At 40.1% G+C, this 19,168-nt stretch overlaps 1 protein-coding gene and 1 pseudogene across 1 annotated transcript in view; both read left to right on the top strand.

Annotated features, from left to right (window-relative positions):
• Positions 1 to 1,416: 1,416 nt before the first annotated feature.
• Positions 1,417 to 2,002, top strand: LOC138847760 (protein LSM12 pseudogene; annotated as a pseudogene).
• A 5,409-nt stretch (positions 2,003 to 7,411) lies between these two features.
• LOC127488955 (vomeronasal type-2 receptor 116-like) overlaps positions 7,412 to 19,168 on the top strand; it is a 36,594-nt gene continuing 24,837 nt past the window's right edge. Inside the window, exon 1 of the mRNA XM_089315560.1 lies at positions 7,412 to 7,461. Within this exon, the coding sequence (XP_089171686.1) occupies positions 7,412 to 7,461 (50 nt within the window). The remainder of the gene's footprint in view (positions 7,462 to 19,168) is intronic.

The raw sequence follows: 19,168 nt of genomic DNA, 5'->3' as shown, positions 1-19,168 counted from the left end.
CAAAAAGTAGGCCTAAGTGTTATGAGAAAAACATCAACACAATGATACAAGCTACAACCTTGGTAAACAGGGAAATATTGGGCAGTGAAAGAAGCTCATTCCAAAGGGTAACAAAGTGAAATAGAGGTTCTAGATTGTCAGGCATTAGGTGGAACAATGATGAGAAAGGCAACAACATTTAATGAGGTAGTGCATATATCAGAATAGATAGGCACCTCTCCTGGCAGATCTGGACAGTGGCAGTAGTGGTTCTGGGTCCCAACAGTCTCACCAATGCCAAGACCCCAAGAGTTGGATCAAAGGGATGTGCTCATGGGGTGGACACAAAAATCTTGATACCTGCCCTCTGCTTCTAAAAGGCTGGAGAGCAAATGAAAAATTCTATGGAAGCACAAGGATGAGGACCTCTGATTTCATTGGTCTGCCTTCCTCCAATACATTTTTCAGAATTACCAATAGGGACAGAACACACAGGCACAAAATACACTCACATGCAGTCACAATGATACCTAACACATACACACGATCTTCAACTTGCCAAAATGCTGACACTGTATTTCCTGGCTTGAATATAAGCATCGAGTTGTGCCTCTTTCTACAGACCATCTTTGTAGACATTTATTTTCAGAGAATTTTGGCAGCTGCTGACCTTCAGATCCACTGAAGTGTGCAAGTGGTAAAGCTGTAGGTAGAGAAAAATCAGAGATGATGACATGTCAAGATATCTCCAGCATTGAGTCAGAGACCAGAGTGTCAGCTGAAATAGGGAGAACATGGGGTAGATACTGTCTGCAGGGTCAGCCCTCTGCAGGGAGAACTGGTCTCTGTGTAGGGCACAACCAAGTCCCAGGATAGCTGTGTCCTCAGCCTATTTAATGTGTGTGACAGTCTAGTGATTCAAAGACACAGCTAGTAGCCAAATTGAGACATTTCTAAGTCAGTCACTTTGCCAAGAACTCGCCTTTGTGTCTCTGTTGTCAGGAAAGGTCAGACCTCTGGTCATTTTATTGCTTTATCCCTCTCCATCCCAGGAAATCAGGAAAGCACCCTGCCCTGATGCTCTGTGCCTGTGACTGGGAAATAGATTATAAAGGATGCGTGGAGATGGACATCTGTGAATTATCTCTCCTGATGCCAGGATTTGAATCATCCTTGTGCATGATTCTGAGTTTCTTCCCCAGGATGTGTGAGGACCTGACTGCATCCCAGGTCCAAGGGTATTCTTTCTCTCCAATTAAACTTACCTGAGTATTGCAGTCCCTCTTTCTATAAATTGACATTTAAAATTTATTTAGATAAGCAGGTTTTCTTAATAGATTTTAAACAAATCCAAAGTTTCTATGATTCAACAGGGGAAATACATTTCCTTAATGTTTAGAATGCTTACTTCAGGCTGGCTGCGGCTGCTCTCCCAAGATGGCAGCTCCTTGGGGCGAGTACTTCAGCGATGGGAGCCAGGTGTTGTGCCAGATGTGCCAGGAGCAGCGGTTGCAGGGCGAGGTGGTAGCCTTCGACTACCAGTCCAAAATGCTGGCTTTAAAATGTCCCTCTTCCAGCGGAAAGCCCAACCACACAGACATCTTGCTCATAAACTTACAGTATGTTTCAGAAGTGGAAATTATGAACAACCGCACAGAAACCCCTCCTCCCTTAGCTTCACTCAATATCAGTAAGCTTGCCAGCAAAGCGCGGATGGAGAAGGACAAGAAGCTGAGCCAGGCCTATGCAATCAGTGCTGGTGTCTGCCTAGAGGGCCAGCAGCTCTTCCAGACCATCCACAAGACCAATAAAGACTGTAAGTGGCAAGAAAAAAAACATTGTAGTTATGGAAGAAGTTGTTATTACACCCCCATATCAAGTGGAAAACTGTAAAGGCAAAGAGGGGAGTGCACTGAGCCATGTATGCAAAATAGTTGAAAAGCATTTTAGAGACGTGGAAAGCCAAAAGATCCTGCAGTGTTCACAAGCCCAGCAACCACAGAAGGAGGCTGCCCTGTCCTGAGTCCACACACACCCAGGACTCTTCCAGCATCCTGCCCCACAGGGCGGTGGCTTCGGCGGAGGCAGGCCGGGAGGGAAGGGATCCTGTATTTCCTGTTGGCTCTTGTTAACAGAGGGTCTGTTAGAGTTTAAAAAAATGTCTGCCACCCCCAAGAATGACTCCAAGAGACTCTCTCATGCAATCAGCAAAGGGTTAAGGATTTATTGATCCAGCATGCTGGGGCTCTCTGAACGTGCAAGAACAGAGGAGCCCCGAGGAACTAAAGCACAGGGTTTATAAAGGCAAAAACCACAGAATCGGGAGGGGGGATACACGGTTGCTAAAATCAAAAGAGAGTACATAGTTACTGGGGTCAACATAAAAAAAGTCCTAAGTGAAATTAATATCCATTATAATCTTGACAATACCAGTTACAATCGTACAATTATCAATTATGATCTTGACATTAATCCAAATTATAGGTAAGACATAGACAAATCACATATTCATCATTAACCCAGGTGCAACCTTTCTACTTTCAAGCTTGAGCAATCATGCTAGGGGGTTTTTGTGCTCTGCCAAGGGTGATGTAGTGTACTGCTATTGTCCGAATATTTGAGATCATAGTTTCAGACCAGAGTCTCACAGTGGGGGGGAGGGGTGCTTTCCCAGAATGGAGTCTCAAGTGCTACAAAATGGAGTGCCTACTGTCAAGGTGCTACTACAGGTCACTTGAGAGATGGGCCAAGGACCTCAATAGACATTTTTCAACAGAGGAAATCCAAATGGCTAACAGGCACATGAAAAAATGTTCAGGATCATTAGCAAACAGGGAAAATCAAAGCAAAACCACAATGAGATTTCACAACACTCCGGTGAGATTGGATCACATACAGAAATCTTCCAACAACACATGCAGGCGAGGATGTGGGGAAAAAGGAACACTAACCCACTGTTGGTGGGAATGCAAACTGGTAAAGTCACTATGCAAGTCAGACAGGGGATTCCTCAGAAACATGAGTAAAACCCTAGCATACAACCCAGCTTTCCAAACCTTGGAATTTAACCAAAGGAAATTAAATTGGCAAACAAAAAAGCCGTCTGCACCTTAATGTTTATTGCAGCTCAATTCACAATAGCTAAGACCTGGAATCAGCCTAAATGCCCATCAACAGTAAAATGGATAAAGAAATAATGGGACATGTACTCCATAGAATACTACACAGCAGTCAAAAACAATGAAATCCGGTCATTTGCAACAAAATGAAGGAATATGGAAAACATTATGCTCAGTGAATTAAGCCAGAAGCAGAGGGACAAATATCATATGTTCTCCCTGATCAGTGACAACTAACTGAGCACCAAACAGGAAACATGTTGAAGTGAAATGGACTCTATGAGAAATGGTGACTTGATCAGCCATATTCCCGACTGTTGATGTACAATGTAATACATTATCCATTTTAGTATTTTTTGGTTCAAGTACTATTGGTGAACTCTGTAATTAACACACAATTATTCTTCGGTGTTAAAATTTTAACTGAAAAGTGATCCCTGTTAGGAATTTGTAAAACATTATGCTGAGTGAAATAAGCCAGTCCCAAAGGGACAAATACCATATGTTCTCCCTGATCGGTGACAACTGACTGAACACCAAAAAGGAAACCTGTTAAAGTGAAATGAACACTATGAGAAACGGTGACTTGATCAGTCTTTGCCCTGACTGTTAATGAACAACGTAATACGTTATCCCTCTTAGTATATTTTTGGTTTGTTCTACTTAATACTTTTGGTTGAATAATGTAATCAATACACAGTTATTCTTAAGTGTTTAAACTTAATGAAAAGTGATCACTGTTAAATATAAGAGCAAGAATATGAGAGGGAAGAGATGTGCAATTTGGGACATGCTCAAGCTGACTTGCCCCAACCGGTAGAGTTAGAAACATACCAGGGGATTCCAATTCAATCCCATCAAGGTGACATGTACCAATGCCACCTCACTAGACCCAGAGATGAATTTCTGTTCACAATTGACCATAATGATAGGACTAAGAGCCAAAGGGATCACATAAACAAGACTAGTGTCTGCGAATACTAACTGCTAGAATAAAAAAGGGAGAGGACGATCCAACATGGGAAGCGAGATACACAGCAGACTCATAGAATGGCAGAAGCAGAAACAGCACTCTGGCCTCAGAATCAGCCCTTAAGGCATGCGGATCCTGCTGAAAAGCCTATGAGAGTATTTCAGGCATGTAAAGCCAAGATACTATGGCTAAAAAAAATGACCTAAATGAAAGAACTCCGCGAGTGAGATCCCAGTGGAAAGAACAGGTTGGCCAGTGATGAGGTTCAACAGGCTAATCCTCAACCTAGCAGCACCAGCATCGAGGTGCTAGTCCCAATTGGGATGCCGGATTCTGTCCCCGTTGCCCCTCTTCCAGGCCAGCTCTCTGCTATGGCCCGGGAGTGCAATGGAGGATGGCCCAAGTGCTTGGGCCCTGCACCCCTTGGGAGACCAGAAGAAGCACCTGGCTCCTGCCTTCAGATTAGCATGGTGCACCGGCCACAGCACACCAGCCACAGCGGCCATTGGAGGGTGAACCAACGGCAAAGGAAGACCTTTCTTTCTGTCTCTCTCTCCCTGTCCACTCTGTCAAAAAAAAAAAAAAAAAGAACAGGTCATCAAAGAAGGAGGTACCTTTCTCTGAAGGGAGGAGAGAACTTCCATTTTGACTATGAGCTTGTCTACATATAAGATAAGAGTCGGTGACTCAAAAGGCTTCCATAGCCTTGGCAGCTCATGACAAGAGCCTAGGGTTATTACTGATGCCATAAACGAGAGTGTCAACTTGTTTAGTCAACAACAGGAGTCACTGTGCACTTACTCCTCATGTAGGATCTCTGTCCTTAATGTGCTGTAATTGCAATTCAATGCTATAACTAGTACTCAAAGAGTATTTTTCACTTTGTGTTTCTACGTGGGTACAAACTGTTGAAATCTTTACTTAATATATGCTAAACTGATCTTCTGTATATAAAGAGAATTGAAAATGAATCTTGATATGAATGGAAGAGGAGAGGGAGCGGGAAAAGGAAGGGTTGTGGGTTGAGGGGAGTTATGGGGGGGAAGCCATTGTAATCCATAAGCTGTACTTTGAAATTTATATTCATTAAATAAAAGTTAAAAAAAAAATAAGTAGAATTTCTTTCCCAAATAGAAGAGTCAATTTGTCCTTGAGCAGTCTTCTCTTTGGACACTGTATTGTTCATAAACCTCTTATTAAATAATTACCTCCTAACTATTTTGAAACGGTATCTTTATCACATATGTAGGTAGTTTCCATGGTTACATAGGAATGATTCTATAATTGTGTCCCCTATCGTTTGATTACTTTCTCTTTGGCCATTGCTTAGAGTTCTTATTCCAGTTTCACACAGGAAAGAATGATGTTTCTATCTATAGATTCAATGCAATCCCAATCAAGATGCTAAAGACCTTCTTCTCAGATCTAGAAAAAATGATGCTGAAATTCATATGGAGGCACTAGAGACCTCGAATAGCTAAAGCAATCTTGTACAACTAAAAGGAAGCTGGAGGCATCACAATACCAGATTTCAGGACATACTATAGGGCAGTTGTAATCAAAACAGCATGGTACTGGTACAGAAACAGATGGATAGACAAATGGAACAGAATTGAAACACCAGAAATCAACCCAAACATCTACAGCCAACTTATATTTGATCAAGGATCTAAAACTAATTCCTGGAGCAAGGACAGTCTATTCAATAAATGGTGCTGGGAAAACTGGATTTCCACGTGCAGAAGCATGAAGCAAGACTCCTACCTTACACCTTACACAAAAAGCCACTCAACGTGGATTAAAGACCTAAATCTATGACCTGACACCATCAAGTTACTAGAGAACATTGGAGAAACCCTTCAAGATATTGGCACAGGCAAAGAGTTTCTGGAACAGACCCGGGAGGCACAGGCACTCTAAGCCAAAATCAACTATTGGGATTGCATCAAATTGAGAAGTTTCTGTACTGCAAAAGAAACAGTCAGGAGAGTGAAGAGACAACTGACAGAATGGGAAAAACTATTTGCAAATTATGCAACAAATAAAGGGTTAATAACCAGAATCTACAAAGAGATCAAGAAACTCCACAACATCAAAACAAACAACCCACTTAAGAGATGGGCCAAGGACCTCAATAGACATTTTTCAAAAGAGGAAATCCAAATGGCCAACAGGCACATGAAAAAATGTTCAAGGTCACTAGCAATCAGGGAAATGCAAATCAAAACCACAATGAGGTTTCACCTCACCCCAGTGAGAATGGCTCACATGCAGAAATCTACCAACAACAGATGCTGGCGAGGATGTGGGGAAAAAGAGACACTAACCCACTGTTGGTGGGAATGCAAACTGGTCAAGCCACTATATAAGTCAGACAGGGGATTCCTCAAAAACCTGAAGATTACCCTACCGTTCGACCCAGCCATCCCACTCCTTGGAATTTACCCAAAGGAATTTAAATTGACAAACAAAAAAGCGGTCTGCACCCTAATGTTTATTGCAGCACAATTCACAATAGCCAAGACCTGGAACCAACCTAAATGCCCATCAACGGTAGGCTGGATAAAGAAATTATGGGATATGTACTCTTTAGAATACTATTCTGCAGTAAAAAAAAACAATGAAATCCAGTCATTTGCAACAAAATGGAGGAATCTGGAACACATCATGCTGAGTGAAATAAGCCAGTCCCAAAGGGACAAATATCATACATTCTCCCTGATCAGTGACAACTGACTGAACACCAAAAAGGAAACCTGTTGTGAAATGGACACTATGAGAAACGGTGACTTAATCAGCATAGCCCTGACTGTTAATGAACAACTTAATACATTATCCCTCTTAGTATTTTTTGTCTGTTCTACTTAATATGACTGGTTTAATTCTGCAATTAATACACAATTATTCTTAAGTGTTGAAATTTAACTGAAATGTGATCCCTGTGAAATATAAGAGTGGGAATAAGAGAGGGAAGAAATGTACAATTTGGGACATGCTCAAGCTGACTTGCCCCAAATGGTAGTTAGAAACATACCAGGGTATTCCAGTTCAATCCCATCAAGGTGGCATGTACCAATGCCATCTCACTAGTCCAAGTGATCAATTTCAGTTCTCAATTGATCATAATGAAAGGACTAAGAGTCAAAGGGATCACATAAACAAGTCTGGTGCCTGCTAATACTAACTGATAGAATAAAAAAGGGAGAGAACAATCCAACATGGGAAGCGAGATACACAGCAGACCCATAGAATGGCAGATGTCCTAAACAGCACTCTGGCCTCAGAATCAGCCCTAAAGGCTTGCGGATCCAGCTGAAAGGCCCATGAGAGTATTTTAGGCATGGAAAGCCAAGGCGCTCTGGAAAAAAAGGACCGAAATGAAAGATGTCTGTGAGTGAGATCCCAGTGGAATGAACAGGTCATCAAAGAAGGAGGTACCTTTCTCTGAAGTGAGGAGAGAACTTCCACTTTGACCATGGCCTTGTCTAAATGTGATCAGAGTCAGTGAACTCAGGGGGCTTCCATAGCCTTGGCAGGTCATGACAAGAGCCTAGGGTGATTACTGAGGCCATAAACAAGAGTGTCAATTTGTTAAGTCAACAACAGGAGTCACTGTGCACTTACTCCTCATGTAGGATCTCTGTCCTTAATGTGCTGTACATTGAGATTTAATGCTATAACGAGTACTCAAACAGTATTTTTCACTTTATGTTTCTGTGTGGGTGCAAACTGTTGAAATCTTTACTTAATGTATACTGAACTCATCTTCTGTGTATATAGACAATTGAAAATGAATTTTGATATGAATGGAAGGGGAGAGAGAGCGGGAAAGGGGAGGATTGCGGGCGGGAGGGAAGTCATTGGCGGGGGAAGCCAAAGTAATCCATAAGCTGTACTTTGGAAATCTATATGCATTGAGTATAAGTTAAAGAAAAAGCCCAGTAATCACCAAAAAAAAAAAGAAAAAGAAAATTATACTTGGTTAGAACTGAGGAAATATCAATAAAGTATGAGGTTTATTAACAAAAAAAAGAATGATGTTTCTATTTTGCTGAAATTCATATACCCAATATGAATCAATGAAGTATTGTACAAGAAAGTGGTATTATCATACTTCCACAGTCTCATTCTACAATGATTTTGCATATAATATTTTCACAAGTTTTTGCAATTTTCATGTCTGTGTAGATTGAAGCCCTTTGCATCACCCATTTTCTTTTTTTTATCTTTTATTTAATGAATACAAATTTCCAAAGTATGACTCATGGGTTACAATGGCTCCCCCCCCATACCGTCCCTCCCACCCACAACCCTCCCCTTTCCCACTCCCTCTCCCCTTCCATTCACATCAAGATTCATTTTCGATTATCTTAATATACAGAAGATCTGCTTAGCATACATTAAGTAAGGATTTCAACAGTTTGCTCCCACACAGAAACATAAAGTGAAAAATAATAGATGATTTTTTTTTTAATGATGATGAAATCAGATCAGACCTATTGTCATGTTTAATCCCAGTGAGAGTCAAGTTGGGAGTTGATAATTTCTTTCTTTTTTTTTTTTTACAGAAGATCAGTTTAGTGTACATTAAGTAAAGATTTCAACAGTTTGCACCCCCATAGAAACACAAAGTGAAATATACTGTTTGAGTACTCGTTATAGCATTAAGCCTCAATGTACAGCACATTAAGGACAGAGATCCTACATGAGGAGTAAGTGCACAGTGACTCCTGTTGTTGACTTTACAAATTGACACTCCTGTTTATGGCATCAGTAATCTCCCTATGCTCCAGTCATGAGTTTCCAAGGCTATGGAGCCCCTTGAGTTCTGCAACTCTTATCTTGTTTAGACACGGTCATAGTCAAAGTGGAGGTTCTCTCCTCCCTTCAGAGAAAGGTACCTCCCTCTTTGAAGACCTGTTCTTTCCACTGGGATCTCACTCAGAGATCTTTTTACCAGAGTGTCTTGGCTTTCCATGCCTGAAATACTCTCATGGGCTTTTCAGCCAGATCCGAGTGCCTTTAGGGCTGATTCTGAGGCCAGAGTGCTATTTAGGACATCCACCATTCTATGAGTCTGCTGAGTATCTCACTTCCCATGTTGGATAACTCTCCCCTTTATTTACTCTATCGGTTAGTGTTAGCAGGTACTAGACTTGTTTATGTGCTCCCTTTGACTCTTAGTCCTTTCATTATGATCAATTGAGAACTGAAATTGATCACTTGGAATAGTGAGATGGCATTGGCACATGCCACCTTGATGGGATTGAACTGGAATACCCTGGTATGTTTCCAACTCTACCAATTGGGGCAAGTCAGCCTGAGCATGCCCCAAATTATACATCTCTTCCCTCTCTTATTCCCATTCTTATGTTTAACAGGGATCACATTTCACTTAATTTTCAACACTTAAGAATAACTGTGTGATAATTACAGAATTAAACCAGTCATATTAAGTAGAACAGACGAAAAAAAAATACTAAGAGGGATAATGTATTAAGTTGTCCATTAACAGTCAGGGCTATGCTGATCGAGTCACCATTTCTCATAGTGTCCATTTCACTTCAGGAGGTTTCCTTTTTGGTGTTCAGTCAGTTGTCACCAATCAGGGAGAACATATGTTATTTGTCCCTTTGGGACTGGCTTATTTCACTCAGCATGATGTGTTCCAGATTCCTCCATTTTGTTGCAAATGACGAGATTTCATTGTTTCTTACTGCGGTATAGTATTGTAAAGAATACATATCCCATAATTTCTTTATCCAGTCTACCGTTGATGGGCATTTAGGTTGGTTCCAGGTCTTGGCTATTGTGAATTGTGCTGCAATAAACATTAGGGTGCAGACCGCTTTTTTGTTTGTCAATTTAAACTCCTTTGGGTAAATTCCAAGGAGTGGGATGGCTGGGTCGAACGGTAGGGTTATATTCAGGTTTCTGAGGAATCTCCAGACTGATTTCCATAGTGGCTTGACCAGTTTGCATTCCCACCAACAGTGGGTTAGTGTCCCTTTTTCCCCACATCCTCGCCAGCATCTGTTCTTGGTAGATTTCTGTATGTGAGCCATTCTAACCGGGGTGAGGTGAAACCTCATTGTGGTTTTGATTTGCATTTCCCTGATTGCTAGTGACCTTGAACATTTTTTCATGTGCCTGTTGGCCATTTGGATTTCCTCTTTTGAAAAATGTCTATTGAAGTCCTTGGCCCATCTCTCAAGTGGGTTGTTGGTTTTGTTTTTGTGGAGTTTCTTGATCTCTTTGTAGATTCTGGTTATTAACCCTTTATTTGTTGCATAGTTTGCAAATAGTTTTTCCCATTCTGTCGGTTGTCTCTTCACTCTCCTGACTGTTTCTTTTGCAGTACAGAAACTTCTCAATTTGATGCAATCCCAATAGTTGATTTTGGCTTAGAGTGCCTGTGCCTCCCGGGTCTGTTCCAGAAACTCTTTGCCTGTGCCAATATCTTGAAGGGTTTCTCCAATGTTCTCTAGTAACTTGATGGTGTCAGGTCGCAGATTTAGGTCTTTAATCCACGTTGAGTGGCTTTTTGTGTAAGGTGTAAGGTAGGAGTCTTGCTTCATGCTTCTGCACGTGGAAATCCAGTTTTCCCAGCACCATTTATTGAATAGACTGTCCTTGCTCCAGGAATTGTTTTAGATCCTTGATCAAATATGAATTGGCTGTAGATGTTTGGGTTGATTTCTGGTGTTTCAATTCTGTTCCATTGGTCTATCCATCTGTTTCTGTACCAGTACCATGCTGTTTTGATTGCAACTGCCCTGTAGTATGTCCTGAAATCTGGTATTGTGATGCCTCCAGCTTCCTTTTAGTTGTACAAGATTGCTTTAGCTATTCGAGGTCTCTAGTGCCTCCATATGAATTTCAGCATCATTTTTTCTAGATCTGAGAAGAAGGTCTTTGGTATCTTGATTGGGATTGCAATGAATCTATAAATTGCTTTTGGGAGAATGGACATTTTGATGATGTTGATTCTTCCAATCCATGAGCATGGAAGATTTTTCCATTTCTTGGTATCCTCTTCTATTTCTTTCTTTAAGATTTTGTAATTTTCATCGTAGAGATCTTTAACGTCCTTGGTTAAGTTTATTCCAAGGTATTTGATTGTTTTTGTAGCTATTGTGAATGGGATTGATCTTAGCAGTTCTTTCTCAGTCATGGAATTGCTTGTGTATACAAAGGCTGTTGATTTTTGTGCATTGATTTTATATCCTGCCACTTTGCCAAACTCCTCTATGAGTTCCAATAGTCTCTTAGTAGAATTATTTGGATCCTCTAAGTAAAGAATCAAATCGTCTGCAAAGAGGGATAGTTTGACTTCTTCCTTCTTGATTTGTATTCCTTTGATTTCTTTTTCTTGTCTGATGGCTCTGGCTAAAACTTCCAGAACTATGTTAAATAGCAGTGGTGAGAGTGCGCATCCCTGCCTGGTGCCAGATTTCAGTGAAAATGCTTCCAACTTTTCCCCATTCAATAGGATGCTGGCCGTGCGTTTTTTATAAATTGCTTTGATTATATTGAGGAATGTTCCTTCTATACCCAATTTGCTTAGAGTTTTCATCATGAAAGGGTGTTGAATTTTATCAAATGCTTTCTCTGCATCAATTGAGATAATCATATGGTTTTTCTTTTGCAGTCTGTTAATGTGGTGAATCACGTTGATTGATTTGCGAATGTTGAACCATCCCTGCATACCAGAGATGAATCCCACTTGGTCTGGGTGGATGATTTTCCTGATGTGTTGTTGTACTCTATTGGCCAGAATTTTATTGAGGATTTTTGCGTCTATGTTCATCAGGGATATTGGTCTGTAATTTTCTTTCAGTGCTGCATCTTTCTCTGGCTTAGGGATTAAGGTGATGCTGGCTTCATAGAAAGAATTTGGGAGGATTCCCTCTTTTTCGATTGTTCTGAATAGTTTGAGAAGAATTGGAGTTAGTTCTTCTTTAAATGTCTGGTAGAATTCAGCAGTGAATCCATCTGGTCCTGGGCTTTTCTTTGTTGGGAGGGCCTTTATTACTGTTTCAATTTCTGTTTCAGTTATGGGTCTATTTAGGTTTTTGATGTCTTCCTGGTTCAATTTTGGTAGATTGCATGTGTCCAGGAATCTATCCATTTCTGATAGGTTTTCCTGTTTGCTGGCATACAGGTCCTTGTAGTAATTTCTGATGATTCTTTTTATTTCTGTGGTGTCTGTTGTTACGTTTCCTTTTTCATCTCTGATTTTATTGATTTGGGTCTTTTCTCTTCTTTTTTTAGTTAGTTGGGCCAATGGGATGTCAATTTTGTTTATTTTTTCAAAAAACCAGCTTCTCGCTTGGCTGATTTTTTGTAATGGTTTTTTGGATTCAATCCTGTTAATTTCTTCTCTGGTTTTAATTATTTCTCTTCTCCTACTAGATTTGGGTTTGGTTTGCTGCAGTTTTTCTAGGTCCTTGAGGTGCGCTGAAAGCTGATTTATTTGGTGCCTTTCCAATTTCTTGATATAGGCACCTATTGCTATAAATTTGCCTCTCAATACTGCTTTTGCTGTATCCCATAAGTTTTGATATGTTGTGTTGTTGTCTTCATTTACTTCCAGAAAGTTTTTGATTTCTCTTTTGATTTCTTGAATGACCCAGTGTTCATTCAGGAGCATGTTTTCAGTCTCCATGTGTTTGCATACTTTCTGGGGTTTCCTGAGTTGCTAATTTCCAGCTTCATTCTGCTGTGGTCTGAGAAGCTGCATGGTATGATTCTAATTCTTCTAAATTTGCTGAGACTTGCTTTATGGCCTAGTATGTGGTCAATCCTAGAGAAGGTTCCATGCACTGCTGAGAAGAATGTTAAGTCTGTAGATGTAGGGTTGAAAGTTCTGTAGATATCTGTTAGATCCATTTGGGCTATAGTGTCAATTAAATCTGCTGTTTCCTTGTTAATCTTCTGTCCGGATGATCTGTCTATTTCTGAGAGTGGAGTATTGAAGTCCCCCAGTACTATTGTATTGGAATCTAAATCTCCCTTTAAGTCCCTTAACATATCTTTTAAATAGACCGGTGCCCTGTAATTAGGTGCATATACATTTATAATAGTTACATCTTCCTGTTGAATTGAACCCTTAATCATTATATAGTGTCCCTCTTTGTCTCTCTTAACAGTTTTTGTATTAAAGTTTATTTTGTCTGATATTAATATGGTTACACCTGCTTTTTTTTGGTTTCTGTTGGCATGGAATATCTTTTTCCAACCTTTCACTTTCAGTCTGCATGCCTCTTTGTTAGAGAGATGTGTTTCTTGTAGGCAACACATAGTTGGGGTGTGTTCTGTGAGCCAGTCAGCCAAATGGTGCATCACCTATTTTCAAAGCATTTCTCCACCAAGCAGCCGCTTGCAAGCTTCCATGAATGTGGTTCATGCAACCATTCATCTCTTTTAGTTGCTATGGGTTTACCTATTCTGGACAGTTCCTAGCAATGGAATGAGATAACATATGACCTCTTGGATCTAAATTCTTTCAGATGGCATTGCATTTTCAATTCATCCAATTTATAGCAGGTATCCTTCGTTATTTTTATAGCTGTATAACATTCATTCTTACGGATTTCCCACACTCAATTTATTCATTCACAAATGTCTATTTCTGTTGTCTCCACACTTTCAGTGTTATGAACAGATTGTTCTGAGCATTCTTGTAAAAATATATGTTTGGGTAGGTACCTTCAGCTCTTCTGAGTGCAGAGTGGTTCTTAGGAAACTGTAGTGAATATATATGTTTATTTTAGTAAAAATTTTTAGCCTTTATTTACTCATGTTTAGTCAACTTTCTGAAACTTAGGGAAAAAAGACACTCCCCAAAATAAGTGACAATCAAAGGAAAAGTTTTTGAAAATAGTGGAGATACTGAAGAAGGAAGACCCTACTATACAAATAACAAAATACTTAAATATAAATATGTGGAGTTAAATTTCTGGGCACATATAACTTACAAAGCTATAGCCAGTAAAGTATGTTTAACATATGACTTTTTCCTTATGTTGCTTTTTAATGACTATTTTCTTAAACATCTATTTCATATTCATTTAATTATTTATATCAATTTTTAAAAATACATGTTTTCTGAAACTTGGTTATGATGTTGTTTGATAGTAGTAAATGGTGAAAAAATACTCAAGCAGTTTAAGTGCTTTGCCGATGAGTATACTCATCCCAAACTCTTCACATTTACACAGCTACTACAATAATCAGAAAAACTACAGCTATTCTTAAAAATGACACTCAAGTGAGCATTCAAAACATTAAGGAGATGCACTTTTTCCCAGTTAAAACATTAGAAATTTCTAGTTTGCTTAAAATTTAAGATAACCTGCTAAATTTTGCAGTGAAGAATAATGACCATCAATAAAGAATCAGGATAATGAGTGAGTGGATTAATTCTGTGCAGGGGTAGGTGAGAAAGATGAAAGTGCACCTTTATCTGGAATGTGTTCTGCCATTTATAAATCCAGCAGGGTTTTGTAAACCTGGAAGTGATAGGAGACAATAGTGGATAGAGTTCCTGGGGTGCACCTTGATGTTCTCACTTCATCTTCTTGATAAGGCTTCATATGGAATGCTATAATTGGGTATTTGTTGATTACATTATCAATTCTTTCAAACTGTGCAAATACCATGAACATTCTACTGAAGCAACAGCCCTAAGAGCTCTGTGCACACAGTTTGCAGAGCTGCTTGCTTCTTTCTGAGGGTTCTGTGGTCCCTAAACACTTATTGAATCATGATGAAATTATAGAGGGCAGGGAGGAGAGCCAGTCAAAATATATATTTTTCCAAACAGTTTTTTCAACAAAATGCAGGTGATAGGTGCAGAGCATCATGGCAGGGTGCTTCCATGAGTTCATGGGACAGAGAGGGAGAAAGCAATAAAATGACCAAGAGGTCAGACCTGTTCTGACCACAGTGACAAAAAGGCAAGGTCTCAGTACTGTGACTTAGTAATGTCTCTCTTTGTCTTTTAGCTGTGTTTTTGGCTGGTTCACTAGACTGTCATGCATATTCTATAGGCTGAGGACACAGAAATCCTGGGATTTGGCTGTGCCCTACACAGAGATCAGTTCTCCCTGTAGAGGGTGGACTGCAGGTAGCATCTACCCCATGTTATCCCCATTTCAGCTGAGACTCTGGTCTCTGACTCTATGTTGGGGAGATTTTGACATGCCATCATCTCTGATTTTTCTCTGCCTGCTTCTGCTTCCCTTGCACACTTCACTGGAAAATATGTCAGTAGCTGCCAAACTAAATGTCCACAGAGAAAGTCTACAGAAAGAGACACACAGAAAGAGACACAACCAGACTCTTATGTTCAAGCCAGAAATCTTGTAAGCTCAAGGTTGTGTGTATGTGTTAGGTACGACTGTGACTGTATGTCAGTGTATGTTTGTGCCTGCGCATGTTCTGTCCCTATTGGCAATTCTGAAATGTATAGGAGGAAAGAAGATCATGAAATCTGAAATCCTCACCCTTGTTTTGTTTTCCATAGACTTTTCCATTTGCTCCCAGGCCTTTCAAAGGCAGAGGACAAGCACCAAGATTTTTGTGCCTACCCCATAAGCACATCCCCTGATACAGTTCTGGGGGCCTTGGCCTGGAAGAGACTGTTGGAACACAGGACCATGACTTCCAGTGTCCAGATCTGTCTAGAGAGGTGCCAATCTATTCTGATGCGTGCACTACCTCATTCAATGTTGCTGCCTTGCTTATCACAGTTCCATCTTATGTCTGACATTCAGTTCTTATGGGAAGACAAGAATCTCTATTTCACTTTGTCACCCTTTGTGATGAGCTTCATTCCCTGCCCAATATTTTCATGTTTTACACAGGTTATACCCTGTATCAGTGTGAAATACACTTTTCTCATAACATTTACTCAGACTTTTTGCATTAGTATATTTCCAGTTGCTTATAATAAGATGGGAATTTTACAAGTATATATTCATCAGTCTTCAAGTTTTCTACTAACTTTGTCATAGTACAGAACTTAATAGATATGATCCAACATGGGAAACAGGATACACAGCAAACTCATATAATGGCAAATGCTCTAAACAGCACTCTGGCCTCAGAATCAGCCCTTAACTCATTCAGATCTGTTTAAAAAGCCCAGGAGAGTTTCTCAGGCATGAAAAGCCAAGACACCTTGGAAAAAAATGACCCAAAATGAAAGATTTCTGTGAGTGAGATTCCAGTGAAAAGAATGAGCCATCAAAGAAGAAGGTACCTTTCTCTGAAGGGAGGAGAGAACTTCCACTTTGATTATGGCCTTGTCTAAATAAGGTCAGGGTTTTTGAACTCAAGAGGCTTCCATTGCCTTGGCAGCTCACGACAAGAGCCTTGGGTGATCACTCACGTCATAAATAAGAGTGCCAATTGCTAAATCAACAACAGGAGTCACTGTGCACTTGCTCCCCATGTAGAATTTCTGTCCTTAATGTGTTGTACTACGAGAATTAATGGTAAAACGAGTACTAAAATAGTACTTTGTATTTTGTGTGCCTGTGTGGGTGCAAACTGTTGAAATCTTTATGTAGTATATACTAAGCTGATCTTCTGTATATAAAAATAATTTAAAATGAATCTGGGCCAGTGCTGTGACTCACTAGGCTAATCCTCCACCTGTGGCACTGGCACCCCGGGGTCTAGTCCTGGTTGGGGTGGCGGTTCTGTCCCGATTCCTTCTTTCCCAGTCCAGCTCTCTGCTGTGGCCCACGAAGGCAGTGGAGGATGGCCCAAGTGCTTGGGCCTTGCACCCACATGGGAGACCAGCAGGAAGCACCTGGCTCCTGGCTTCAGATTGGCACAGCATGCCAGCCATTTGGGGGATGAACCAACGGAAAACGAAGACCTCTCTCTCTCTCTCTCTCATTAACTCTCCCTGTCAATAAAATAAAATAAAATAAATCTTAATGAAGAATGTGATGGGAGAGGGAGTAGGAGATGGGATGGTTTGTGAGTGGGAGGGTGGTTATGGTGGAAAAACCACTATAATCCAAAAGTTGTACTTTGGAAATTTATATTTATTAAATAAAACTTGTCTAAAAAATACATAAAATGACTCAATAGAAGACATCCGCAAAGTAATTTTTGTACCAGATCTATTAGTGTCCCACAGGTGAGTACTCTCTGTGATCAGAAATCCAATTTTAGTCAGGGGTGTATGGGAAAGCAACACCTTTTAGACCACAGGAGAAAATTGTAAATTCATGTGTAAAGATAATACATACAACACAGTGTGACAAAATAGAAAAGTACCTTTATACTAAAGATGAAACACTGCAAACTTGAAACTGAAAATACTTCATATGAAGGAACAAAACTGAAATGGCACTTTATTAGTTAATTCAATATTGAAAACTAAAAAATAATGTATTCCAACTGAAGAAATGATTGGATAAATATATTTCTTCCCATATAATTAACAAGTAACAATTTTCCTGACATTCAAATTGTGGATAAAATGTAGGAAATAAGGTAAAGTCCAGAATTCCAAGGAAAGCTGAGCAAAACAACTCATAGTGAGAAAACAGAACAACTGTTTTCTTATTCACAATAACATAAACCCATCTAAAATTCCAAGAACTCATATTTTCAGGCAGGAAATGTGGGAAAATACAGAGAACGTTCAATTGCCAAATGTGAAAAGACAAAGGTAAATTCAGTATCCAGGAAATCAATCAATAGAAGCAAAGTAAACACTGTAAATTCTCTGATACCAGAAGTCCTGAATTGGATGCATTTGTTTCACTGAAAATCTAACTTAATAAACCTATTTGACAAGAGTTGATATACAAGAGTAGAAAATTATCAAAAAGGCTGGGAAAATCACACTGGTGAATATGGTCAGAGATGATAATACTCTCACATATATGAACAAGTGGCAAACAAGGTTCTATTCAAACTATTCCAGAACTTACAGGAAACAGAGATGAACCTTGGTTTCTGTTCTTATGCAAAAATGACCTATCACATGGGAGTCTACCAAAGCTTCCCCAAAGGGCTCATGAAGATGAAGTGGTGCACGGACACAGTTTGCCTCCGAGAAGTCAGAGGGACATTCCACGATCCTCCAGGGACCCTGAAGCATCACTAACACCCTGAATCCAGACTTGGCTACCTCAGGGTTTGGCTGTGAAACTGCACTGAAAGACAGGCTATCACCCTTCTCTCTAAATCTGCTACTTCATTTAGGTGGTTAGGGAAGAACTGCCCAAACATGTTGGCCTTTTATTTTGCCATCCAGGAGATCAATAAGGAGCGCCAATTCCATCCCAATCTATCCATGTGATTCCAAATCTCAATACCTTTGTCATGGACCAATTCATCCTTAGGAATGTTTTGCATTTTCTTTACAAAGAGCATTTACTCCCCCTAACTATAACTGCCATACACAATACAAAGCACTTGCTGTCATTGCTGGAACCCTGTCAGCAGTTTCTGCCTAGACCAGAACACGTTGGAACTCTAAAAACCCCAACGCCAAATGGATTCCTAATTCTAAAGAGCCATATGTGAATCTCCACCCACACCATTCTCTTGCATCTGATGAAAGGGAAATGTAGAAGCCAAGGATGGGTATCCTACCATGGCATAAAACATATCCCAGAGAGTTGGCTGGATTCTGAGAATATTGACAAGTGGAAGAAGTAATACAGGTAGGAAGCAGTGCAACCTGAGAGACCCCATTCTTATTCCTGTCTGGGATAATATACCTATTTGCACCTTCTGTGAATATTGGCTATTGACTAATCACAGAACTGTGGTTCATAAGCAATATTTACAGCACACAAAAATGTCTTGTCCTAAGACAAGACTCTCTTAGAAGGCATCCAGGGACCAAGGGTTGTTCGATGTGTAGAGGTAAAGACCTGGACATCTGGTTTCCACTTCAGATGAAGCTGAGGGCCGTGCTAGTCCTGAAGATTCTCCAAAGAGCATTTAAGGCTCAGTTACAGTTACACTGGAATTCACACACTCATCTGCCCAAGCCCAAGCCTGCCACAATCTCTTCCACAAAAGCAGATTTCATCAAAGCACACCCAGTGAACATTCC

This window comes from Oryctolagus cuniculus, chromosome 16 (assembly GCF_051225735.1).
Source record: "Oryctolagus cuniculus isolate XC-2025 breed Fujian yellow rabbit chromosome 16, ASM5122573v1, whole genome shotgun sequence".
Classification (NCBI taxonomy): Eukaryota; Metazoa; Chordata; class Mammalia; order Lagomorpha; family Leporidae; genus Oryctolagus; species Oryctolagus cuniculus.
The sequence above is the reverse complement of the archived record's forward strand: the minus strand, read 5'-3'. Positions and strand labels throughout refer to the sequence as shown.